This window comes from Bubalus kerabau, chromosome 11, assembly GCF_029407905.1.
Source record: "Bubalus kerabau isolate K-KA32 ecotype Philippines breed swamp buffalo chromosome 11, PCC_UOA_SB_1v2, whole genome shotgun sequence".
NCBI classification, from domain to species: domain Eukaryota; kingdom Metazoa; phylum Chordata; class Mammalia; order Artiodactyla; family Bovidae; genus Bubalus; species Bubalus kerabau.
In genome coordinates this window covers 46,452,079-46,479,344 of record NC_073634.1, presented here as the reverse complement: position 1 = coordinate 46,479,344, position 27,266 = coordinate 46,452,079, and the positions used below count along the sequence as shown (strand labels likewise).

General features: G+C 35.3%; 1 protein-coding gene across 1 annotated transcript in view; it reads right to left on the bottom strand.

Annotated features, from left to right (window-relative positions):
* REL (REL proto-oncogene, NF-kB subunit) overlaps positions 1–27,266 on the bottom strand; it is a 41,444-nt gene that overhangs the window by 6,873 nt on the left and 7,305 nt on the right. The window contains exons 2-8 of the mRNA XM_055540196.1: positions 23,699–23,841; positions 21,452–21,600; positions 16,592–16,683; positions 5,854–5,994; positions 1,038–1,142; positions 715–927; positions 71–139 (exon numbers count right to left, since the gene is read on the bottom strand). Of these exons, the coding sequence (XP_055396171.1) occupies positions 71–139; positions 715–927; positions 1,038–1,142; positions 5,854–5,994; positions 16,592–16,683; positions 21,452–21,600; positions 23,699–23,841 (912 nt within the window). The remainder of the gene's footprint in view (positions 1–70; positions 140–714; positions 928–1,037; positions 1,143–5,853; positions 5,995–16,591; positions 16,684–21,451; positions 21,601–23,698; positions 23,842–27,266) is intronic.

The following is a 27,266-nucleotide window of genomic DNA, read 5'->3' as shown; positions in this document are numbered from 1 at the left end:
TGAATTAAAAAAAAAAAACAACCCAAAACCAAATTTACTTAAAATACCAATCAAACCAAAATATTCTTACCACAATCCTGCCACAGTTTGTGGAAAAGCAGATTTGTTTTTTGTTTCTTTGCTTTATTTCCATATGTGTCTGGTTAGAAAGAAATCAGGAAAATGTGTGAATCATCAATGAGTATGCTTCCTCTCCTTTAACACATATATAGATGTTTTATTCCTACATAGAAAATGCTTTAAATAAATGTACATAACATGGATTTCTAGGGGTCACAAAGTATGTCCCAAGTCAGTAATAAAGGGCATTTTTCTCTTAGTAAAAAATAGTTTATAATATTCATCTTGTTTTATTATAATAACTACAGGTTAACCCATGGTCAATTAATGGGCTAAGGGCAGATTAGGACCAAGATGGAGACCACTTTCTGAGTGGCAAGTTTGCCATCTATCAAGAGGGCACAATAAGGACCAAAACAGAATCTCAAATATAAAACAAATTCTAATAAACAGTTTAGATATGTTGAAATTATTCTAGATTCCTTTCCTAAGAAAGAGATTCAAAGAGCACAAAGATGAGGCAAAAATCAACAAAAAACTTTAAGGAAAAGAAAATTGTGAATAAATTACATGACTGTATTCTAATATATCTTACAAGACAATATTCTTAGCAGGACTAAGAAACATATAAAACATTAACACAAAAGGTCATACCCTTTTCATCTGGCAGGTATCTAAAATCCATAGATTCACTAACTTCCTGATCAGAAGGTCGCCGCAACTGCATCTTTACTGTTACCGGTTCTGTTATGGCTTTGCAGTATGGTGGAGTCTTGAAAACAATGGCTACTTGACGGTGTACATCAGCTTGTGAAAAGACACCTTTTGCTTCCCAGTCATTCAACACAAACCGAACTTCTATGTCGTCTAGTGATTACAAAGACAAATAATTCGAACACAAAGTAAAATGTACCAATCAATTTAAAATATATTCTGAATTCAATGAAACAAACAAACAAAAAAACCCCAAAAAATACCTTTCTGAACTTTGTCACAGAGTAGAAATATTTCATCTCCACCTTTGACACTTCCACAGTTCTTGTTTACACGACAAATCCTTAATTCTGCAGTATTAGGAGCACCTAAATACAAAGGATTTCTTTTTAATGGGTTGCTACCTTAGTAATTGAGTTAGACAAGGCTGTGGTCCATTTGATCAGACTGGTTAGTTTTCTGTGACTGTGGTTTTCAGTCTGTCTGCCCTCTGATGGAGAAGGACAAGAGGCTTATGGAAGCTTCCTGATGGGAAAGACTGACTGAGGGAGAAACTGGGTCTGTTCTGATGGGCAGGGCCAGGCTCAGTAAATCTCCAATCCAATTTTCCGTTGATGGGTGAGGCTGTGTTCCCTTTCTGTTATTCACTTGGGGCCAAACTATGGTGGAGGCAATGAAGATAATGGGGACCTCCTTCAACAGGTCCGATGAACGCACTGCTACACTCAGTGCCCCAACCCTGCAGCATGCCACCGCTGACCCACACCTTCGCCAGAGACTTCTGGACACTCAGGGGCAAGTCTGGGTCAATCTCTTGTAGGGTCACTGCTCCTTTCTCCTGGGTCCTGGTGTGCACAAGGTTCTGTTTGTGCCCTCAAGATTCTGTTTCCCCAGTCCTGTGTAAGTTCTGGTGGCTCCATGGTGGAGTTTTAATGGTGAGCTCCTCCAAGAGGGTTTATGCCATACCCAGGTGTGCTGCACCAACAGCCTTGTCTAACGCAATCAAACTATGAGACACACCGTATAGGGCCACCCAAGACGGGTGGGTCATGGTGGAGAGTTCTGACAAAACGTGGTCCACTGGAGAAAGAAATAGCAAACCACTTCAGTATTCTTGCCTTGAGAACCCCATGAACAATATGAAAAGGCAAAAAGATAGGACACTGACAGATGAACTCTCCAGGTCGGCAGGTGCCCAATATGCTACTGGAGATCAGTAGAGAAATAACTCCAGAAAGAATGAAGAGACGGAGTCACAGCAAAAACAACACCCAGCTGTGGATGTGACTGGTGATGGAAGTAAAGTCCGATGCTGTAAAGAGCAATACTCCATAGGAGCCTGGAATGTTAGGTCCATGAATCAAGGCAAATTGGAAGTTGTGAAACAGGAGATGGCAAGAGTGAACATCAACATTTTAGGAATCAGCAAACTAAAATGGACTAGAATGGGTGAATTTAACTCAGATGACCATTATATCTAATACTGTGGGCAAGAAGAAATGGAGGAGCCATCACAGTGAACAAAAGAGGATGAAATGCAGTACTTGGATGCAATCTCAAAAATGACAGAATGATCTGTTTGTTTCCAAGGCAATTCATTCAATATCGCAGTAATCTAAGTCTATGCCCCAACCAGTAATGCTGGAGAAGCTGAAGTTGCATGGTTCTATGAAGACCTACAAGACCTTCTAGAACTAACATACAAAAAAGATGTCCTTTTCATTATAGAGGACTAGAATGCAAAAGTAGGAAGTCAAGAAACACCTGGAGTAACAGGCATATTTGACCTTAGAACAGAATGAAGCAGGGCAAAGGCTAATAGAGTTTTGCCAAGAGAACGCACTGGTCATAGAAAACACCCTCTTCCAACAACACAAGACTCCACACGTGGACATCACCAGCTGATCAATACCAAAATCAGACTGATTATACTCTTTGCAGCCAAAGATGGAGAAGCTCTATACAGTCAGCAAAAATGAGACCAGGAGCTGACTGTGGCTCAGATCATGAACTCCTTATTGCCAAATTCAGACTTAAATTGAAGAAAACAGGAAAGACTACTAGACCATTCAGGTATGACCTAAATCAAACCCTCACAATTATACAGTGGAAGTGAGAAATAGATTCAAAGGATTAGATCTCTTAGAGTGCCTGAAGAACTATGGACGGAGGTTCATGACACTGTATAGGAGGCAGGGATCAAGACCATCCCCAAGAAAAAGAAATGCAAAAAGGCAAAAATGGTTGTCTGAGGAGGCCTTACAAATAACTGTGAAAAGAAGAGAAGTGAAAGGCAAAGGAGAAAAGGAAAGATATACGCATTTGAATGCAGAGTTCCAAAGAATAGCAAGGAGAGAGAAGAAAGCCTTCCTCAGTGATCAATGCAAAGAAATACAGGAAAACAATAGAATGGGAAAGGCTAGAGATCTCGTCAAGAAAATCAGAAATACCAAGGGAACATTTCATGAAAAGATGGGCTCAATAAAGGACAGAAATGGTATGGACCTAACAGAAGGAGAAGATATTAAGAAGAGGTGGCAAGAATACACATAACTATAGAAAAAAAGATCTTCACGACCCAGATAATCACAATGGTGTGATCACTCACCTAGAGCCAGACATCCTGGAATGTGAAGTCAAGTGGGCCTTAGGAAGCATCACTATGAACAAAGCTAGTGGAGGTGATGGAATTCCAGTTGAACTATTTCAAATCCTAAAAGATGATGCTGTAAAAGTGCTTCACTCAATATGCCAGCAAATTTGAAAAACTCAGCAGTGGCCATAGGACTGGAAAAGGTCCGTTTTCATTCCAATCCCAAAGAAAGGCAATGCCAAAGAATGCTCAAACTACCGCACAATTGCACTCATCTCACATGCTAGCAAAGTAATGCTCAAAATCACTATGGTTTTTCCAGTAGTCATATATAGATGTGAGAGTTGGACTATGAAGAAAGCTGAGCACAGAAGAATTGATGCTTTTGAACTGTGGTGTTGGAGAAGACTCTTGAGAGTCCCTTGGACTGCAAGGAGATCTAACCAGTCCATCCTAAAGGAAATCAGTCCTGAATATTCACTGGAAGGACTGATGTTGAAACTGAAACTGCAATACTTTGGCCACCTGATGTGAAAAACTGATTCCTTGGAAAAGACCCTGATGCTCAGAAAGATTGAAAGTGGGAGGAGAAGGGGACGACAGAGGATGAGATGGTTGATGGCATCACCAACTCAATGGACATGACTTTGAGTAAAGTCTGGGAGCTGCTGATGGACAGGATGGCCTGGCGTGCTGCAGTCCATGGGGTCGCAAAGAGTCAGACACAACTAAGCGACTGAATTGAACTGAACCTTAGTAATACATTTTATTCCTTTTTGATAGAAAATTTTAGGAAAACAATTTACAGGATAGATAGCAATAAAAGCTTTAGTGTATAAACAAAGGACACTCAATACCTTAATCTTCCACATCTATCCCTTTCCTTTCTTAATGGTATTGCCTTGGACACAACTAAGCGACTGAATTGAACTGAACCTTAGTAATACATTTTATTCCTTTTTGATAGAAAATTTTAGGAAAACAATTTACAGGATAGATAGCAATAAAAGCTTTAGTGTATAAACAAAGGACACTCAATACCTTAATCTTCCACATCTATCCCTTTCCTTTCTTAATGGTATTGCCTTGGTTTATTTAGAGCCTTATGATTTCAATTGTAGACGTTAACACATCTTCTAATTAAATCTCCCTGCTTGTAAACTGGGATTTTTCCTATCCATCCCATACACTCTCATCAGATTGAACTTATAAAATCATAACCATAACCCTATGGCAATGCAGTTTTCATACTTCCTATTATCTGGTCAACATTATTCCAATAATTCCCTGGCATTCAAAGCTCTCCATGATGAGGACAGTCTGATTTACCTTACCTTTATAACTCTATGTTCCACTATCTTTTTGCATGTAGAACTGGTATAGTCATACATCACTGGTGGGCACATATGTAAGAGTATACATACACAGAAATATTTGAGGGCAATTTCATAATCTTTAAAACTATAAATAACCAGATCCTTTAATTTACCATTTGCCAACATTTCTACTTCTACAAATTTATGCTAGGGACATCTACACAAGATAGGCACATATAGGATATATTTAATGCAATACAATTTGTTAAAGAAAAAAAAAAAATTGAGAGGGAAACAAACCAAATGCCTTGTAACAAGCTGCTGCTGCTAAGTCTCTTCAGTCGTGTCCAACTCTGTGCGACCCCATAGACAGCAGCCCACCAGGCTCCCCCGTCCCTGGGATTCTCCAGGCAAGAATACTGGAGTGGGTTGCCATTTCCTTATCCAAGCTAATGATTTATAAAAGTGTGATACAGTTATATCATATGCAGCTACTGAAAAGAATCAGGTACCTGAAAGGGAAAGAGGTTCAAGATATGTTTCTAAGAGGGAAAAAAAAGTAAAAAAAAAAAATCAGTGATGATTTTTTCAAAAAGTTGCCAAAAACATAGATGGTATGAATGATGATGATGATGAGGTATTTGTTGTATATATAGTAAGAAGAAACTGATGAAATATCTTTGGAGAATGAGATTATAGGAGGTTTACTCTGCTTGTTATCTACTTTACATAGATAACATCTACTCCATAATGTTTGAATTTTCCCATAATGAACATACTCGTTTTTTTTTAATTGCCAAAATACTTTAAAATTTTTTAAAAAGCTAACACTGGGACTTCCCTGGTGGTCCAATGGTTAGGAATCTGCCTGCCAATTCAGGGGACGTGGGTCCGATCCTAGGCTGGGAAGATTCCACATGATGCAGGGCAATGAAGCCTGTGCACCACAACTACTGAGCCCGAGTGCTGCAACCACTGAGCCAGTGCCCTAGAGCCTGTGCTCCACAACAAGAGAAGTCACCACAAAGAGAAGCCTGCGCACCTCAAAGAAGCAGCCCCCACTCTCTCCAGCTAGAGAAAAGCCCGTGCAGCAACAAAAACCCAGAGTGGCCAAATAAATAATAAAATAAAAAGTCAAGGCTACAAATACAAGAAAAACAAATTACTTACGGTTGTCATAAATTGGGTTGGAGACAACAGGAGGTAGAGCAGTTGTCAAATTACCATGTTCATCAGGGAGAAAAACTTGAAAACATAATCTCACCACGTTGAGGTCACAATCTTCAATATCAAGCAGCTGTTGTTCAGGGACTGAACAGTACATTTAAAAAAAAATAAGAATATAGAATAGTCACATAGAACTAAAGCCCTGTTAAGTCCTCCTCCCTGCCCAATACAGCCAATAACCTTTAGTAAGGAGCATCTAAATCTGTACTAACAAAAATACAATGGTACACAATCTCAAGCCAGCCTTTTATGCTTTTCATCATATATTTCACTATCCATCATAATTCATAAGTAATGACCATGGTCAGGGAGTAACTATCCCAGTTATCTGGTATTTAAAGCAGAACCTCAAAGTTGCATAAATCAAATTTTCACAAAAAATGGTTGTAGGTTTTATACAACAGAGATTAGGCATTCATTCACTAATTTAACAAATACGTATTTAGTTCAGTCATACATTAAGGACTCTGCAAATTATCTCCAAAATCTGCATAAGAATTACTCCATTTTACAGATGAGGAACTGATTTTAAAGAAATGAAATTACATATCTAATGTTTCACAGCTAAGAAGTGGCAGAGAAGAATTCAAACTCAGGCCACTGAATCCAGAGCCTATGCTCTTAAAAAAACTGAACCCTATTACAGAATTTTACATATGTGTTGCATAAAAATGACATACATAGGAATATTTACTAAAATTTAGATCAATATTTTAGGGATCAAATACCAAGAGGATACTAGATGAGTTAAATCAGCTAATTTCCTTAAGAAATTTTATGTGCAAACTTAACTTTCCTCAAAAAAAAAAAAAAAAACAACAACAAAAAACCCACAGCAGGAAGATTTTACAGTTCTGAAAAAAAATTTTTTTAAACACGTTTTATGACAGAATATAATGACAGTCTGTTAAACTGCTATTTAAAATAAATCTAAAAAAAATAATAATAATAAAAAATAAAAAAAATAAAATAAAATAAATCTAGTTCCAAAGGAAAATATAACTGCCTTTTCAAAGAATACTATGAGGTGTAGCAATCAACTATAACTAACAGCCATGTTTATAAAAAGCAAGAAATACATATATTAAATTATATGACAATTTTATTTTTCAAAAAGCATTGAAACTTGAAATACAAAATTTGAAAACGGTTAAAACCCAAATTCTTTATTCTCACAGTTAGCAATAATAAAAATGATAATGTATTTTTGACGTTTTTATGTAAACTATACTCAGTAGCTATCATGATATTAAAAATTATTCCACTGTCAGCATTCTTAAGCCTACAAAGAGCCTACAAAAACATATCTGTACAACTAAAAGGTCAAATGTTATGATACAAACATTACAAACATCTGTACCACAGCAATCTCTGCTGGCACAATTAGGTAGGCAATGAGAGATCCACCTCATCAAAATAATTTTTTTAAACATTACAAATTTACAGTTTAAGACTGTTTCTCAATTCCTGAGATGAGTAATCAATACACACAAAAATAAATTAGAAAAGTGTTCTGACAAGTTTAAAAACAAACCTATGTGAATGGATAAACTAACTGTGACAGCTATGTAATATAAAAGAACTATGAATATATACACAAACATGTATGTATCTCAAAAACATTACATGAGCAAAAGGAACCAGATATAAAATATATACCACATGCTTTCATTTGTATGAAAATTCTAGAAAAGATTAATTGATGACAAAAGAAAGCAAAGAGCTGACTGGAGCCAGAGAGGGGAGAGGGAATTGACTGGGAGGTAGACAAAGACATTTTGTAGTAATAGTGGAGGTAGTAGAAATATTTCTCATCTTGACTATGGTGGTGTTACATACATCTGGGTGGATCCCACTGTATATAAATGAGACCTCAAGAAAACTTTAAAATCTTTAAAAATAGTACATGGAGGAAAAATAAACTGGTTAACAAACCAGGAATGGGAATAAAGATTTATTTATTATAAGTCAGGATCAAAGAAACCCAGAGAGGTAAGTTCAGGATAAGAGGCTTCTTGTTTTCCAGGTATATCTTGCCAATTTAGAAGTAGCTAAGAGGATGAGAAATTGAGATGAGCTTTCAAAAGACTATAGATGAAAAATAAAGGAGTGCAGGGTCTGCCAAAGATAGAGAATCTGATAAATGCCCAGTGTTTTGGCTGGGGCTCTTGAGAAGCTAAACCCAGAGTAAGGGTGAACTGGATGGAAAGACCTCACAGGGATAAATGCCCAGCATCAAATAACCTAAATCATTCACTAATTTTAGATGATCTCAGACTTCTAGTGTGACTAGCCACCTACCACAAGAAAGCCTTCTGAAGGGAGATTATATCCTAGACCTCAAAACTTTTGTGTATAAGGTGACTGGTGAAAGTGAAAGTTGTTTAGTCGTGTCTGATTTTTTGTGACCCCATGGACTATACAGTCCATGGAATTCTCCAGGCCAGAATACTGTACTCTATTTTAAATAAGCAGGCACAAGAAGACGTGAAAGTGAAAGTGTTAGTGGCTCAGTCATGTCTGACTCTTTTTGATCCCATGGACTGTGCCCGCCAGGCTCCTCTGTCCGTGGGTTCTCCAAGCAACAATACTGGAGTGGTAGCCATTCCCTTCTCCAGGGGATCTCCCCAATTCAGGGACTGAACCCAGGTCTCCTGCATTGCAGGTGGATTCTTTACCTCTGAGCCACCAGGGAAGTCCTGGCATAAGAGACAAGGCAATTTTTTTTTTAAGACAAGAAAAACAACATATAGAAACAGACTATAAACATTCCAAATAATTAAGTTTTCAGATACATGACTTAAAATCACTATATTTAATATATTTAAGGAGTTAAAGATAATACTGAGAGTTCAGCAGAGTACTTGAAACTATAGAAAAAGAACCAAGCAAAATTCAATAGAACTGAAAAACACAATAAACTGAAATTTTAAATGTCATCAAATTTATCAACTGTTTTATAGAAAACACTTCATGTCTTATCTTTTTATAGAAACCAAGGACTAAAATCTATCTACCAACATTTTATACTAAGAGGTTTATATATATAAATATATATATTTAGATTTTTCTTTTATACTAAGAATTTTTAAAGTATTCATCTACACTGAAATCTAAGGCATTTGAAAGCTGATTTTTATATATGGCGAGAGGCAGGGAATCCAACTTTCCTCAGCTTCATTTATCTGCTATCAATATTTCCTCCCTTTCTCTTGATCTGATATGCTACCACTGTCATTTGCTGAAGTTTCATATTTTCATAAGTCTGTTTCTGGGCTCTCAGTTTTACTCTACTGGTCATTTAGTCTATTGTTACCACTGCTGCTGCTGCTAAGTAGCTTCAGTCGTGTCCGACTCTGTGCGACCCCATAGATGGCAGCCCACCAGGCTCCCCCATCCCTGGGACTCTCCAGGCAAGAACACTGGAGTGGGTTGCCATTTCTTTCTCCAATGCATGAAAGTGAAAAGTGAAAGTGAAGTCGCTCAGTCATGTCCAACTCTTAGCGACCTCATGGACTGCAGCCTACCAGGCTCCTCTGTCCATGGGATTTTCCAGGCAAGAGTACTGTAGTGGGGTGCCATTGCCTTCTCCGATTGTTACCACAATACTACTTAATTAGTACTTCTTCATAATAAACCCCAATATCTCATAACTATTTCTTCATAATAAGTCCTAATAGCTGATAAGGTCAGTTTCTCATTGCTGTTCCTCTTCTATAAATTATCCTCCTTTTCCTGTTCAGAATCATATTATCATATTTATTGAAAATTCTTTTTGGGAGTTTGGAATTTCACTGAACCTATATATCAATTTGGGAAAAAACACTATCTTATATTATTGATAATAAAGAACATGATATACCTCTCCATCTATCTAGGTGTTCTCATAATGGGCTTCCCTAGTGACTCAGTGGTAAAGAATCCACCTGCCATTGCAGGAGATGTGGGTTTGATCCCTAGGTTGGGAAGATCCTCCGGAGAAGGAAATGGCAACCCACTTCAGTATTTTTGCCTGGGAAATCCCATGCACAGAGGAGCCTGGCAGGCTACAGTCCACGGGGTCACAAAAAGAATCGGACATGACTTAGTAGCTAAACAACAAAACAACAATTATCTCATAATAAAATTTTGAAGTTTTCTCTAAAGAAATCTTGATCATGATTTCTTAGATCTGTTGCTAGGTATTTTATATTTTCTGACAATTCCTTTAATTATTTACTGTTGTTCTATGGAAATGCAACTGACTTTTGTATGTTAATTTTATATGCATTCACCCTTTTATTAATAAACATATTAATAATTTCTATATCCTTTTGCATTCTCACTGTAAATAATAGCTTCCAATAATTGGTTTTATTTCCTCAGTTTTGACTGGATCTCTGTGCACTGGTTACAGTCTCCATGACAGTGGGAATAGAAGCAGCAAGAGTGCACATCCTTTTCTCATTCCTAACTTCAGACTGAATGCTTCCATTTCCTCCACTTAGATAATGTTTACTGTAGTCTTTGTAATACATACATAGCATAATACAAAAGGCCTTATTTAAAAAATTCTGCAATGTGAAAAATGATAGTTGCAAATCTAACAAAAGTAAGCATGAGATTAATTAAATTCTCTTAAATTTCTCTTAAACTAGTTTAAAATTTCTCTTTATACCTTATCAAAAGGATAAATACAAGGTAACAATTATTCTCCTTAAGCCATCTTTATAAATACTTAGGAGCAGTGTATATGCACTAAGAATTTTATTTTCATCAAAAAGATATGATCATGATTTCTCCTGAAAATAGGGATTAAAATTTTTAAATCAATTATAACACCTACTAGCTCTAGAGATGTGACTTTTCTAATATTCTAATTATTGCTATATATTACTAAAATTTAAAAAGTGATTAAAGTACACAGATTAACAATTTTAAGAGCTATGTCTCATTTAAAAAGAGATTAAAGTACACAGATTAACAATTTTAAGAGCTATGTCTCATTTAAGGAAGAAAAACAAAGTTTAGTGATAATTCATTTAATTTCTGTTACTTAAAATGTATAGATATAATACAGTAAAAGCTAACATTTAAGTGCTTGTGTGCCAGGCAAAAGGTAAATGGTCACAGCAATCTACCATTCATTACTTACTCTTTCAACATATTTATTGGGTTTTTATTATGTGCTACACACTAAAACAAATGCCAAATAGAGATATGAAAAGACAGTGCCTGCCCTTAGTGAGATTAGTGTCTGGATGAGAAACAGATATATAAGCTAAAATTATATAATGTAATAACATGAAAAGTGTTATAATGGGAGTATGTTCAAGGCATAGGCCTTTACATTGAAGGCATAAAAGAAGTGTCCCAAGTTCTGCACAGGGTAATAAAGAAGGCTTTCTAAAATGATTGCAAGGAAGAAAGGATAACAAAGTACACAAAAGCTTTTTCTTCCTTCTTGCTTTTTAAGCTTTAAGTTGTGAGGAAAGGCTCTTATTTTCTTGTATTTAATCACACTTTAGAGAGGAGAATGTTAGAGACTATCTGTCTTTTTAAACTACATTCCCTTTCAGACTACCAATACAAAATTATCCTCCCAAACTTAACTGTAAAATAGTCTTTGTGCTCCCCTAACAACTCAGTGTCCTCTATACATGAAAAACAGTATAAAGTAACTAATAAAACAGAATTGCGAATTCTTTATTGTAAAAATCTTATGGCTTTTAATTAATTTAATTAATATTAGAATTCCTTACATGTCATTAAATACATAGCCAGAAAGTGATAAAATTTTTTTCCCTGCTTTTGCAGTAAGAGCCCCCCATGAAGTCTTTTTTTTTTTTTTTTTTTTTTGGTGCCAGCTAAATGAACACAGTTAAAAATTGCTATCAGAGCCCTTAATTAAATTCCTCCATCCAATTTAAACTTTAGCACATATTAGATAATTTGAACTGGTATTTTACATGAAGCCTCAAGTTTAATACTACTTGACTATTATATGTCCCTTTCTGCAAGAGAGAGCTATTGTTTTAAAGAACTAATGGCAAGAAAGAACTTACCTTAAACATCCTAGATACACACAAAGCAAAAACAATTTTTAATAGTCTTTGTATTTTCACATACTTGATCTTTAGAAAATGGACTGTCATAATCAGATTGTCTATAGACCAGAATTGGTAGATCCCATTCAGCTAAACATTTCCAATTCCATTGTTTCTATATATCATAAATATATAATACAAAGTCAGATACTTAACTTGTAATTCTTTATCAGTAGAATTTTCCTGTGTTAAGTGATACATCTATTTTAAAAAGTGTCAGTTCAGCTTGGCAAATTCCTACACAAGTGGTAGAATTTACTGGTATATTCTGAAAATAGCACAGAATAAACAACCAAGAAAGGGTAACTCTACAACTGAGTTCAGATTACTTCCATTAGTTTTTAGTGTTTTGAGTTCTTTCAAGGGGATTAGATAATATATGTTTTGCTTAATATTAGAAATGCACATTTTAGGTTTTATTTCAACAGTCTAGGAAAAACAAAAAAACACAGAATATTTATTTCTATTACAAAAACCACATCAGAATAGAGAATGAGGTGACTCTAACCATTCTATTTAAATTTATAACCCACCCCCCTAACTACAGATTCCCAGCTCCTTACACTGCTGTTTTTATCCTTTAGTACTTCTAGCTGTCTAATAAATTATATGTGTGTGTGGCTACTCAGCTATTCAATCATGTCTGACTCCACAACCCTAAGGCCTGTAGCCCAGCAGGCTACTTTATCCATGAAACTTTGAAGGCAAGAATATTGGAGTGGGTTGTCATTTCCTACTCCAGGGGATCTTCCCTACACAGGGACTGAACCCGTTATCTCTTGCACCTCCTGCACTGGTAGGCAGATTCTTTACCACTGTGCCACCTGGGCTTCCCAATAAATTATATACTTGTTTATTAAGTTTAATTGTTAACTCCTAGTCTCTCTCCCTAGAATATAAGTTATTCAAAGGCAGGAATTTCTGTCTGTTCTATTCACTGACTTATCCTGAGCACCAAGAACAACCTGGGACTAAAGGATAAAATAAAGTAAAAATCTGTCAAAGGAATGAATGCATAAGTAGTTAAGATGAGTAACCTAGTGTATACAGGGAGAAAACACATTGCTTGAAGGTACTTGGCTGTAAAGATAAATATCTAATATAACAGTAACACAAATACATTGTTTAGGTGCCAAAGTCAAATATAAATAAGTTCCATTAGAGACTCTGTCTACAATAAGCATGAAATCATCTCAGAAGACAACCTAATAGTTATTATAAAGCTTTTTGTGATCAATTGCTAAGTGAATGGTATAATTAAGGGGATAGGACTTTGGGCTCAAGAGAACTGAAAAGGCATTTCAGATAAGGAAAGCAAAGGAAAGCAATTTGAGTATTTTTGGTAGACAAGTACAAACAAAGCATGTTCATTCAGTTATTTATTTATTCTGTCAACATATTTTAATTATGTTTCTTCTGTGTATCTGACACTGGTCTAGGTACCCAGAGATGCACAGAAGAACAGTTCCTACCTTTCAGAGTCTCACAATTCAGTGAGGGAGAAACATATAAATAAATTTATAGCAAACAGTGTTAGAAATATATATAGCACTTTGGGGAAACATATACTTCGCTCCAAGAAGATCAGAGAAAACATAAAAGAAGTGTCCCTTAAATTTGAGGGATGAGCAGAAAGAATTTATCAGACAGATTAAAGAATTTCATGCAAAGGAACTGCAAACAGAAGAACACAGAGGCAGAAGATGATACCTAGAGATGATGCTGGAATGGAAAACAAGGGTCAGAATATGAAGGGCTTTAAATGCCATGCTTGAGAAACTCAATCTAGCCAGTGTATCAGAATTCCTCAGTGTGGTCCATGGATCACCAGCATTAGAACCGTCTAGGGCAGAGATTTTCGAATTGTACTCTGAGACCCAGTAGTCCTAAAAATAATTTAGTGGGTTAACTGAGCATCTTCTTAAAAAAAAAAAAAAGAAAAAGAAGAAAAGAAATGGAGTGGACCGGAACAGAACAGATGGAGGGCGTACTGCATGTACCAAGAGTTTAGGGTCACTGGTCATAAAATTAATTTACTGGGTTGGACATGTTTTTCTACAAAAAAATAAAATAAAATAAAATGGAAAGGAACAGATTAGACAGTATATTACATGAAGTAACAATATTGCTTTTTTTTTCATCTATGTGTGTATCTATTGAGTAGAGAAATAAAATCTATTTCCTAATGTGAGTTGTAGTTAAGAAACATGGATCTAGATGTTTTTTTAAAATGCAGCACTCAAGGCCCCACACCAGACTATCAAATTAGGGAAAACGTGGCCTGGATTCTACATTTTTAGCAAGTACTAAGGGGGTGCTACGCACATTCAAATTGAGAGTCACTGGTGAAGATGATGTGGAGCCACTGAAGGATAATAAGCACAATTCTGAAATGATTCATACTGGTTTCAGAAGAATCTTTCTGGATATAGAGTGTATAAACTGCCTGGAGGGTGATCAAGACCAATGGTGGTGAAAACAGAGAAGGTTGACTGACAACTGGTCAGGGTAAGTGAACAAAGCAGTTTTTCTGGAATAGAGTTAACAGTGGAAGAGAAGGTATGAAACATGATGTTGGAGCTACATGTAGAAAATTTCCAATTTAAGGCCATTTAATTTTTAGCCTATTTAAAGAACCACTGGAACTTTTTAATCACAGTAATATGCTAAAGCATTGTTCTAAGATTATTTTAATGGGGGCAGGGAGTTATAAAGCATAGTTGAGATAAAACCATGCACCTGGGAGCCAAGGTAACTGTTTTCAAATCCTAGCTCCACCAGGTATTATTTCCTTAGGATAATTTTCAAAAGTAGAAAATGTCTGGGTCAAGAGTATGCTCATTTAAAATTCTGATTCATTGTTAAAGTAAAAGGTCAACTTTTAAATTAAAGAGGCCATCTAGTCTAGGCGTAGTATGAAATAGGCATAATGTAGTATATTATAAATAATAGCTACCAGTTATTAAGTATTATTTGTACGTCAAGGAGTAAATGTTAAGTAACTCATGTACACTATTTTATTTTATCATTACAGCACTGCTTTACAGCAAAGAAAACCAAAGCTTTGGTTCCTTAACTTTCCTATGTCACATAGTATATAGCAGGGGCAGAGCTGGAATTCAAACCCAAATCCTTTGAACTCCAGTGGAAAGGGTATTAAAAAGGAAAATGCAGAATGGCAGATGGGCCACTGCTGAAGTATTTTTTTTCTTTTTTGTTTTTACCAATCCAGAACAAGGCTTGGTGTTAATAACATGTACTTATATGTCACTTAGAATAGTTCCTAGTACATAATAAGTGCTTCACATATTTTACTTCATTTAATTCTTATAACAGTCTATGAGGTAGGTTTATTATCTCCATTTTATAAATAAGGAAGTGGAACATAAACAATATAAGGAAAAAGCATCACACAAGAGTTCAAAGTATATATTCAATTGAGCATTTCAGTAAGTTGAAAATAACTTAAATGTTTATTAATAGATAACAAGATCAACAAATTAAAGCCTAACTAAGCCACAGAATACTGTTAAAAAGCAAAATAGATTTATAAGTACTGATATGGAAAGTTATTTAAGATATATTCCTGAGTGAAAAGAAAGAAATAGTAGATTAGGAAGTGCAACATGATTCCATTTATATTAAAAATATATATAAATACATGACACATGTAAAAAGGAAATTCTAGAAAATTTTTCATCAAATTTAACAGTAGTCTCTTACAGTGAGTAATACTGAAAGGGACTTTTGCTTTCTGCATCATACTAAATAGTATGAAAAATAAAGATCTAGAGAAAAGAGATATAGACCTTATAATTCACAAGACACTACTTATCTATGAGCATATTCTTTAAATTATCATGATATCACTTAAATTTATTTTTAAACATCTGAAAAAAAACATAAACCAACACTATAAGGATATTTTAAATATGACAAAGAAATCTATTCTTTGAAAATTGTATAGCTGTTCGATACCCGAATTATGCACATTTAAGTGACTGCAGATGACTTTCCAAAGGAGACTTCCGTGGTGCAGGGTGTCAGCAGCCCTCACCTATCCGGTAGCAATTGTGGCACAGTTACCAGGTGCTGCACCAGGCAGTGCCACCCCAATAAAATCCACTACACAGTAACTTTCTAGTAAATCCACTAAACAAATACACCATGTAGATATTTTACACGGCCTCTACTATTTCTAAACTACTTCACCATTGAATATGCCTGGAGTTAAATGCATTCCAATACCTTATAACCACAGTGCCTATTCAATATTCAGCAAGGGGAGTATAAATTGTCTGCTGGTATGGCAAAAGGAAGGCCACATTCAAAGAGAATCAGAATATTTTTGAGAAGATTTTATTACAGAAAACAATGACACTCTTCACAAAGCCTTGTCTGCATAGGAATGTTTTTTCAACACTGAAGCATTTTAAATATATTTCATTCCTCGGATACTGTGTAAGACAAGTATGTAAGTGAACACAGAACTTAAGACAGCTTTTAAAACACAGGTTAAAGATACAAATAGAAATCACTTAACACAAATAACTAAATATCCAAATAATAGAAATAATTAAATCAAACATACTCACCATTGAAAGGATTGATTCCTGCCCTTATTCTTGAAATAACAGCATCTTTTACTTCTTTTTTTTTCACACATCGAATACCCAAATTTTGAAAACTAGAAGGGAAACACAAAACTTTCAAACTTCTTTAGAGCTAACACAGGGACACATAAATGAGATTTTATTAAAGAATACTGCAAAAATCAAGCATATATCCAACATTGAGGAGTCATCATTATGTCAGATGGAGATATTAAAAGCATGAAATACATTTCCAATTCCTATGATAAAGATGTGAGGATAAAAAATGGGGTTATATTTCTAAGAGAACTGTTAAAGAGAAAAGTAATATACACTATAGTACTTTTATATATAGTGTTTTACAGTTATATTTTACTAACATTCCTGCATCAAATATATCAAAGTAGACAAAGATTAATAGGAAAGCAACATCACAAAGCTAAAATTCACCTCCCTCCAAAATTCATAATCAAATCAATAGAATCTGTACATTTGATAATATAAAGCAAAAGTCATAAAAAGTTGCCCACAGGCTGACACCTACATGTATAGTTTTGCTGAGTTCATAAAAATGCTGACTACATGTTTTCAAAATGTGTGCAGACTACCAACATTTAAAAATCAGGAAACTGCATATAAACATTCCTGCTTTCTCTTGAATATTTTAAAAGCAACAGTAGACTGGCACAGAAACACCTGCCTGGAGCTAAGTTTGCGGTCCCATTTACACAGGGTTCTCCAGTTGGCTGCAGTGCCTGCTAGTCCTCTCTTACCTCAGCCTCTCCACTCCACAGACATCTGGTTTCTGACTACAAATGACTTCACTACTAGCAGTGGAATATGTTTTATGCCTTATCACATGAAGTTATAATAATCGTTTATCATAAGAAAGCATCAAACTACGTATTTTTTCATTAGACAGATATTTAAAACTAACAATAATATTTAACCAGAGTTTCAAAATGTCATTTATGGAAAATTTCTCAACAGCTACAAATATTACTAATTTGCATAGGAGTAGTGCAGACGATGGTGGGGGGAACTCCCCTACCACCACTAGTCATACTTGTTCCCACATGGAAAAACCATGACATCATTAAAATTGGGTGGGTGTGAATAAGGAAGCAAAACTTGGTTATAATAACATTACTATTTGCTCAAACTTCACATGGCCCTTGGCAACAGGGGGTCACTTGCCGTGTGTGCCCCCTCTATGCTCTGTTGTTTTACTGTTCGTGCTTTTCATATTTACCATCCTTGTGATTTTTAACACCTAAAATATCTTTAACACTTCCTTCTTCTGCCTCCAATAATTAAAAAATAAATTTTGAACTTGTAATCCTTTCTTGAACCCTAAAACCATATTTCTCTTCAAAAGTATTCCACTTCTTTGAAAGATTCTTAGGTTGGTTCTCACTTTTTCTTTGACAAAAGAGTTTAAAGGACTCTTTAAGATATTTACACATTACTTGATAGTTTCATCTGAATAATCCTATTTGAGTGCTATTCACACAAATTTTGACATAAGGAAACCAAGATCACAGAGATTATCTGAATCAATTATTCATTCATTCACAGTCATTCAACAAGTTTTGGAGTTCCTACTGCGTCCCAAGGACTGTGATGAGTAATGGGAATATACAATCCCTCCTCTCATGGAGCTCACAGCCTAGAGCAGGCGTAAACAGTTTGAAGGGACTTGTGTGTGTGTGTTAGTTAGTCGCTCAGTCCTGTTTGATTTTTTGCAACCCCATGGACTATAGCCTGCCAGGTTCCTCTGTCCATGGAATTCTCTAGGCAAGAATACTGGAGTGGGATGCCATTTCCTTCTCCACTGAAGGGGCTTGCATTGGTCAAATTTGTGTCAATGTGAAAATCAGAATAATAATGCTAGTAATAGACTAGCATCCAATTATAATGCATTGACTATAAGAATCCATGAGTCTAGACTTCCCTGGTGGCTCAAAATCTGCCTGTCAATGCAGGAGACACAGGTTAGATCTCTCACCTGGGAAGATCTCACATGCCATGGAGCAACTAAGCCTGTGTGCCACAACTACTGAGCCCATGCCCCAGAGCCCAGGGAGCTGCAACTACTGAAGCCAGGGCACCCTATAATCTGTGCCCCACAACAAGAGATGCCCACACATCGCAACTAGAGTAGCCCCTGCTCTCTGCAAACAGAGAAAGCCTGTGCACCACGAAGACCCAGCACAACCAAAAATAAATAAACAAAATTATCTGTCAAAGAATCCATGAGTCTATACTGGTATTTTTTCAACTGAGGCAGGGGAATATGGATATGTTTTTCTTTATAATAGAATGCCAATTAATATCACCAATGGGAAAAAAACTAGTATCACCATCTCCTGAAGTGTTACTTTGAGAACAATACAGCATCACCTCTGTAGATTTCTCATCCAAAATATTTCATGTTAACATGAACACAATCATGAGCAACCATTCAGACTAACCCACATTGAATAACATTCTTCAAAACAAATAATATTCTTCAAAAATGTTAATGTCATGAAAGACAACACAAGTTGAGAAAATATTCTAAGTTAAAGGAGACTAAATAAGCATGACACCTAAATACAATGTATGCTCCTTAACAGGATTTTGGATTGAGGGGCAAGGTTCAGTTTACTTCAGTTCAGTCGCTCAGTCGAGTCCGACTCTGAGACCCCATGAACCGCAGCACGCCAGGCCTCCCTGTCCATCACCAACAGTTTTCATCACCATTGAGTCAGTGATGCCATCTAACCATCTCATCCTCTGTCATCCCCTTTTCCTCCTGCCTTCAATCTTTCCCAACATCAGGGTCTTTTCAAATGAGTCAGCTCTTCACATCAAATGGCCAATATAATGGGAGTTTCAGCTTTAACATCAGTTCTTCCAATGAACACCCAGGACCGATTTTTCCCCTAGGATGGACTGGTTGGATCTCCTTGCAGTCCAAGGGACTCTAAAGAGTCTTCTCCAACACCACAGTTCAAAAGCATTGATTCTTCTGTGCTCATATAGTCCAACTCTCACATTCATACATGACCATTGGAAAAACCATAGCCTTGACTAGATGGACCTTTGTTGACAAAGTAATGTCTCTGTTTTTTAACATGCTATCTAGGTTGGTCATAACTTTCCTTCCAAGAAGAAAGCATCTTTTAATTTCATGGCTGCCCTAAAGGCATTATTGGGCATCAATGGACATAAATAAGGTAGTCCAAAAATCTAACTGCCTATACCTAAAGGAGATCAGTCCTGGGTGTTCACTGAAAGGACTGATGCTGAAGCTGAAACTCCAATACTTTGGCCACCTCATGCGAAGAGTTGACTCATTGGAAAAGACTCTGATGCTGGGAGGGATTGGGGGCAGGAGGAGAAGGGGACGACAGAGGATGAGACGGCTGGATAGCATCACCGACTCGATGGACATGAGTTTGGGTAAACTCCAGGAGTTGGTGATGGACAGGGAGGCCTGGCGTGCTGCGATTCACAGGGTCGCAAAAAGTCGGACACGACTGAGCCACTGAACTGAACTGAACTGAAGGCTGACAAAGAAGAGCCAGAGAAATAAGAAGTAAAACAAAAGAGTCTGTTCTCACTAAATCAGAAAACAAGGAGTAATTATGTTTCAATAAGTGAGTAATCTACAATGTAAAACATTGGGAGGTGAAATAACACAAAGAGGAAGTATTCCTTGCCAAGTTTGTGTAACCAGATAGTTTATGCTTTGTGCTGTTACTAAAGTATATTTTCTAAATGGTTACTACTTGTATTTAAGGAGGCTACTAATCTTTTCCTGTTGCAATCAGTTTCATTTTTTTCTCACAAGCAATACATGTTCATTACAAAAAGAATTATAAAATGAACATCAGTTAAAAGAACCACATAAAACCCCACAATTCTTCCTACCCAGAGAAAACTGCTATCAACATCTTAGTGTTTAAACTACCATGTATATGTACACACATACTTTTGAAAAACTAACACAACATTGTTGATCAATGATACGCCAATATAAAATAAAAAATTTTAAATTATTTATCACAGTTCACTGTAAAGTCTTCTTTTATTTATCTAAATATTGGGAATATCTTTCTATACAAAGAAATTTTTGCAATGTTATTTTTAAGGCTACATAGGAGTACACTGCATGGAGGTACCAGTTTAACAAATCTCCCTCTGTTTTATAATCCGGATTGCTTCTAACTTTTTGCCATTACAAAGCTTCAATGAACATCATTACAGCTAAGTTTCAGAACATGCTTAATTAGATTATTTCCTCAAGATAAATTCCTAGAAGTAGAATTGCTAGTTCAAGAGACATTCATATAATTTCAGGCTTTGCTGAAATTATAGTACCTACCAGAAAGATTTTATTTATTTACACTTTCACCAATAGGATGAAAATGAACCCAACAGCCTCACACACAAAGTACTATATACATATTTTAAACTTTAAAACTATTGTTGTATGTTAATTTTATACTGCTTTTTCAAATAAAAATCCCAGTTTTCCAGGTGATTTTTTCACATCTGACAATTTTTAAGTTAGAGAAAACCTTTCATAAATTGTTCAAACTAAGAAAGAAAACTGTAGCATAAAATAAGTTTATGTTTACTTTTAGTTACAATAAAGAAGTACTCCTACTACCATCATGGGCTGTGTCTACTAATAAAAAATGAAAGGGTACTTCTAACGCAAATGATAAGAGAATGCAAATATATACTACAGTAAATAGAAGTACAGTGAGGAATTTATTTATTCTGCCAAAAAGTAACAAAGGTACATAGATAGGAAACAGGAGAATCCTATTCTTATACTATTCCTAAAAATGTCCATGACTGTGTACTTACAACAAAGGTCTGCGTTCTTGCCCAAATTCTGCTTCATAGTAGCCATCTCTGCAGTCTTTTCCTACTAAATCATGAGGATGAGGTTTATATGGATCATTCTTTGTTACTAATGTAATTCTCACTTTTCCTTTTCCATAATAGTTCAAAATCTGAAAAGGGCGGAAATTAAATATGTGATCCATAAATATGTCTCACCAAGAACTGAATTATAAAATTTACATCAGTATCAGAATTTATATCCAATAGTTCAATTTACATCATATAGTTAGCACTGGATAAAGTACAACTGACTGGTAACTGCAGTATGCATGAAACATCCAGAGAATACCAGTAGGGAAGAATTTACCTCTCAGTCCCTTGGTATATCATTTTGTGCCCTAATTTCAACTGGTTATATCATCTGATTTTGCTTATTTTCCTTTGAAAACAAGTCAAAGTATACAAAAATATTATCAGAGTGGATGAGGAAATTCTAAGATGCTGAGTCACTGAATGCCATGCTGCTATATTCACTGCCATACCATTGCCATGCCATACCATAACATCCCTTCAAAGTATATATTTAAACCACAATGGAAATGATAGTACATAAATATGATCACTTAAGTAACTTAATATATGACATTTCATTTCACAAAAATATTTGTTAATCAGTAAGCATATCCCAAGTGTTCACTGTATAACAGGCAATAAATCAAGCTGAGTTTTGCAAAATTAAGTTTTCACACAGAACACTGAGAATGAGGAGAAGAGTTAAACATGGGAAAGGAAGGAGGAGCTTGTGGGAAGGAGTTAATATTTACTTTGAAGCTAGCAAATTTGTAAGCACAAAGCAGGAAACATTAAAAAACAGCATACAAGGGAGCAAGGCAGTTAAGTAAAAACAGGTGGCTTCACAGGTAAAAGGGCATTAAACTCCTTAACTCTGAATTTAAACTTAATTTGAACAGTAATCAGAAAGTATTTATTGCCTTTATGAATAAAAGAGAAAGTAAAAATTTAAGAGTATAAGGTTGGGAATTCCCTGGCAGTCTGGTGGTTAGGATTCTGAGCTTCCACTGCAAGGAGCACAGATTTGACCCATGGCTGGGGAACTAAGATCCTGCAAGCAGTGTACTGCAGCCGAAAAAAAAAGGCAAAAAAAAAAGTGAAAGGTAGGCTAATGTAGAACTCAAGCTGCAAAGTTGTTCAGAACATGTTATAATGGCAAGGATACAGATCATAGAAATATTCAAGAGACTATACAGAATAAGCTGAATTATGGAGATGAGGTAAAAATTGCTCTTATAAAGGAAAGGATTACTGTTTTATTTACTTTTTAGTAACATCTCTCCCATTTTAATATTAAAAAAAAAGACAAGATAACTCAAATCTACATTGCTAACAAAAAATGTGATAACAGACTGGAATTTGGAATTCAATATGTAATTTTGCTACTGGTTTGTTATATAACTTAGCATTTTCTTAAAGTCCAATAAATTTTGTAAATAATGTAGTTATAAAACAGTAGCTTAAAATCTACTGATGAAACACTGAATAATGCTTTTCAAAATGCTCTCTGCCATTAAGGTTTTAAACTGGCATTTAAAGAATAAAAAAATCATTATAAATGGAATAAATTTAAATACAAATATAAATATAGTATAGTTTATAAATACAGTATATTACCAAAGTCATTCTGGATTACCAAATTACTTTCAAATTTTATGCTAACATGAAAACATTGTATTTAAAAAGTGACAATATTTCAAATCAGTCAAGGCAACCCAGAGTATCAGGGACAGGCAATAAAGGTAAGGAAAAAAAGACAAAAACGTTTTCTTTATCCATAGCCCTTAGATTAGCCAAGTGACTGCAGGAAGAATTCTAAGTCAGTTCCCAAATACATGTTTTTAAATTTCAGAACAATTCTGCTCACCTCTGGAAGGAGAGAAAGCTTTTTCCTTATTAGCTTTTTGTCCCATGAAAGGGATAATCATCCAAAAGCTGCCAATGTACACTAACCACTGGGTATCACTTAGAGTAACACACAAGTATAACTATCTGCAGGAATGAAGAGTCCATACTTTACTTAAGAAATGTCCCAAGCATTCTATCCACTAGGGATTCATTAAGAAGAATAAAGAGGGGGAAAAAAAGAAAAGCTAATGGAGATCACTGTGAAGAAGCTGGATCTTTAACATAATTGCCATAGCTAAAATATGAAGCAACTAAGAGACATATACACACACAGGAGCCTTCTATTACCTGGATGGATGGGTATGTTCTGTTGTTGTCTGTGCTGTGCTCCCCTGGAATGCTGCCTGCTGATCGCCCTTCACATTTGTATCTAAAACGCATTCCCCTTTGCCTGGGTTGCTCAATTATCTCTATACATGGGGTAAACCCACCTGGAAATTTTAAAAGGGGGAAGAGTGAGATTACAATCAAAATAATAATGGATTTTAACCATTTTGTTTTTTAGAAAACAGTAGTCTAAAAAATGTTCCCTGTCTACTAAATAACAAGGTTGAAATGCAATTATCCAAGACTGGTTGGTGAAGACACTCCTCTCTCATTCAAACTGCACTCCCTTACTGTGTAAACACAAGTCATTCAAATCATATTTACTGGTTAGCACTTTATCGTTTAATATCTGTAACTAATGCTACCATGAAGTTCTGTGATAACCACTTCAGAGATACCCACTTACATGAGACCAAGCAGAAGGGTTTTCCCCCAAAATTCTCCCAGAAGGGTCAAGAAGATAGTCTTCAGAAGTACAATATTATATTCCAAAAGTGACTTTGCTTGATTTTACATTAGGCTTAACAGTGGACTAAGACTGTTCATTGAAAATAAAAATGCAGAAGGAAATGTTAAGTTTTTTTTATATCTCCATTGGACTCTTAAAGGACTTACACATAGTACATCAAAACAACTTCCAGAAGGGACTTAGGTTCAGAAGAATTTTCAGTCAATCCCTCTAAAGTATAAGACACTATAGAGGAAAATAATTATTTACTTTCTATAATGAATGTAATTCAAAATATACCTTTAGAATGAACTACTGACACACACAACAATGTGGATAAGTATCTAAATATGCTCAGTGAAAGAAGTCAAATCAAAAGTGCACATAATTTTATGTGTTATGATTCCATTTATATAAAACTCAGAATATGTAAACTAATCTATAATGAAAGAAAGCAGATCACTGGTTGCCTAAGCATAGGGGTGTGGAGTGGATGAGGAACTTTGGAGGACAACAGACATGTTAATTACTTGACTGTGTTGATCTCAAAATTGTATAAATACGTCAAAAGTTATCAAATTGCATACTCTAAACAGTGTACATTAGTTATATGCCAATAAAGTTGTCTAAAATATATGTACCTTTATCCCCTCTTATTATCCAAATCATGGAAATGACAGTTAAATAAAGCACACTAGTGTGCTTACAAGTAGGATATTAGCAATGTATCTTTATTTCAGGGGTATAAAGATGTCTTCCATGAAAAAACCCCAAATCAAAAACCACAACCCCAAAAAAAACCCCTCCCTCCATCAGTTTAGTGATTTCTAAATTCCCACAGTTAGATATCCATTTATTTAACTAAAGACTTATCCTCTGTTAGGATGCAAGCAAATCTTCAGAAAGGTAACACAGGGGGTCTTATCAATGTAGTATGGGGAAGAGGCCTTTTGAGTCCAACTCAGCCACTTCCTAACATTGAAGACACTGGAAATATTATATCTCTTCAGTTTCCTCCTCTATAAAATGGACATAATAACAATAACACCTATCACATAGGTTTTGTGAAGATCAGGGATAACAAGTGTTAGTTTCTTACCAAGTGTCAGGCATATAACAAATATTCAATAAATGGTCTATTCTTATTCTAGATGCTTTATTGAAAGCAGTAATTTATAGTGATACCATGACAGTATAACAACTGCTACTTTTAAGGATCTTACAGAACAATGTGGCAAACAACACAAATTATTAGACTATAGAGGAAGGAACAAAACAAAATTTTGTTTATGCTAACAAAATTCTGCATAAAATGATAATAAGAGCAAAAGAGTTAGGAAAGCCTATCCTATGTCAAGGAAAACAAAAGTTACTGAAATACTGGGTGGGGAGTTAGGAGGAGGAAGGAAGGCAGGCAGGCATTTCAAGGGAAAGGGAAGAGGGTGTTCAAAGGTGGTGGCACAGAAAAAAAGAGCTAAAGAATCAAACGACAGCCCCAATGGAGCTGAGACACACGTCTACCCTTAGAAAGAAAACCAGAACCTGAGTACATCTAGGGATTGGGATTTTACTCTGAGTGACAGAAAATCAATTAATGGTTTTATGCAGGGGAATCACATAATCAGATTGACATTTTAGAGTAAGAATTCTGGTGGCAGTGGACAGACTGAAGAAAGAGAAAGCAAGGTGATCAGTTTAGAGGCTGTTACAGCAATGTGGGCGATGATGAGGGTATATGTGAAATTTGGTAGTGATAACAGGAATCAAGGATTATTTACAAGACAAAATTGACAGTACTTGGTGACAAAACAAACATTAGGGTTAACAGAAACTATCATTGATGGCTCCATATTACATATTTTCTAAGTCAAGTATTACCGGTATCTTTAATTCTATTGTTTGGTTTAGATTCTTTGTGCTTGAATTTACTATCTATCTGTTTACTCTAAACACAAGGAGCTAGAGAAGAGTGACTTTAGCTAATCAAATTTATAATACTCATTTCAATTTTACTGAAAAATGTAAGGCATACAGATGAGTATTTCAATTTCACATCCTTGGGAGGGATAAATCGGGAGACTGCAAGTGACATCTATACAGTACTATATATAAAACAGATAACTAATAAGAACCTACTGTATAGCACAAGGAACACACTCAATACTCTGTAATGGCCTGTATGAGAAAAGAATCTCATAAGAGTGGATATGTGTGTGTGTACATATATATATATTTATACATGTGTGTGTATCTGTGCAGGAGAAACTAACACAACATTGTAAATCAACTATGCTCCAATAAAAATTAATTTTAAAAAAGACAAAACAATTTCACATCCTTATATATATCCTCATATATTTCAAATAATCAAATTCACACTTCAGTTTCAAATATTTCACATACTTGCATATCCTTGTAGGAGTATTTAAAAGAAAGTACATTCTCCTCTCAAAATGAAGTTCAAAATACTCAACAGTATTTTTTAAGTAATATCTTAAATCATCTATGTGGTTGAACTAAAGGTCAAATAAATCCCTGCCCACTGCTTACTTAAAGGTGTCTTAGTGGGAAGTTGATACAGAATGACATCATTAATGGTAAGTGGCTAACTTTAAAGGGACGAGTGTGAATAGAAGTGCTAGGCTTAAAGTGAGCATTCAAATATTTTTCATTGGTTACACAAAACTTCCTTAAACTAGAAAGTGCATTTAAGAAAATAGTTTGTGGACAAGAGAACAGAAAAGCAGTTGAAAGATTAAAAAAAACATTTTTAAAAGATGTTTGAATACTAAGAATGACATATATTAGTTATCATATAATATCAAGTACTTTTAAAACCCCTGAATTCTCTTGTTTTTATTGCAGAAGCTCTTTAATGGTAAAAAGTCTGACAATCAGAGTCTATTGTAATATTCTCCATTCCCCTAGCTGGAAATAATCTCCTGCTCTAAACTACTGAGCATTTTGTTTATGGCAATTATTGCAAATAACTGTGAGGGAAGACTTACTGTTTTATTTCTTCTTAAAAAAAAAAAAAAAAAGCTATTTGTTTTATTTCTTCAAGCTACCTGAAGGCAGGAA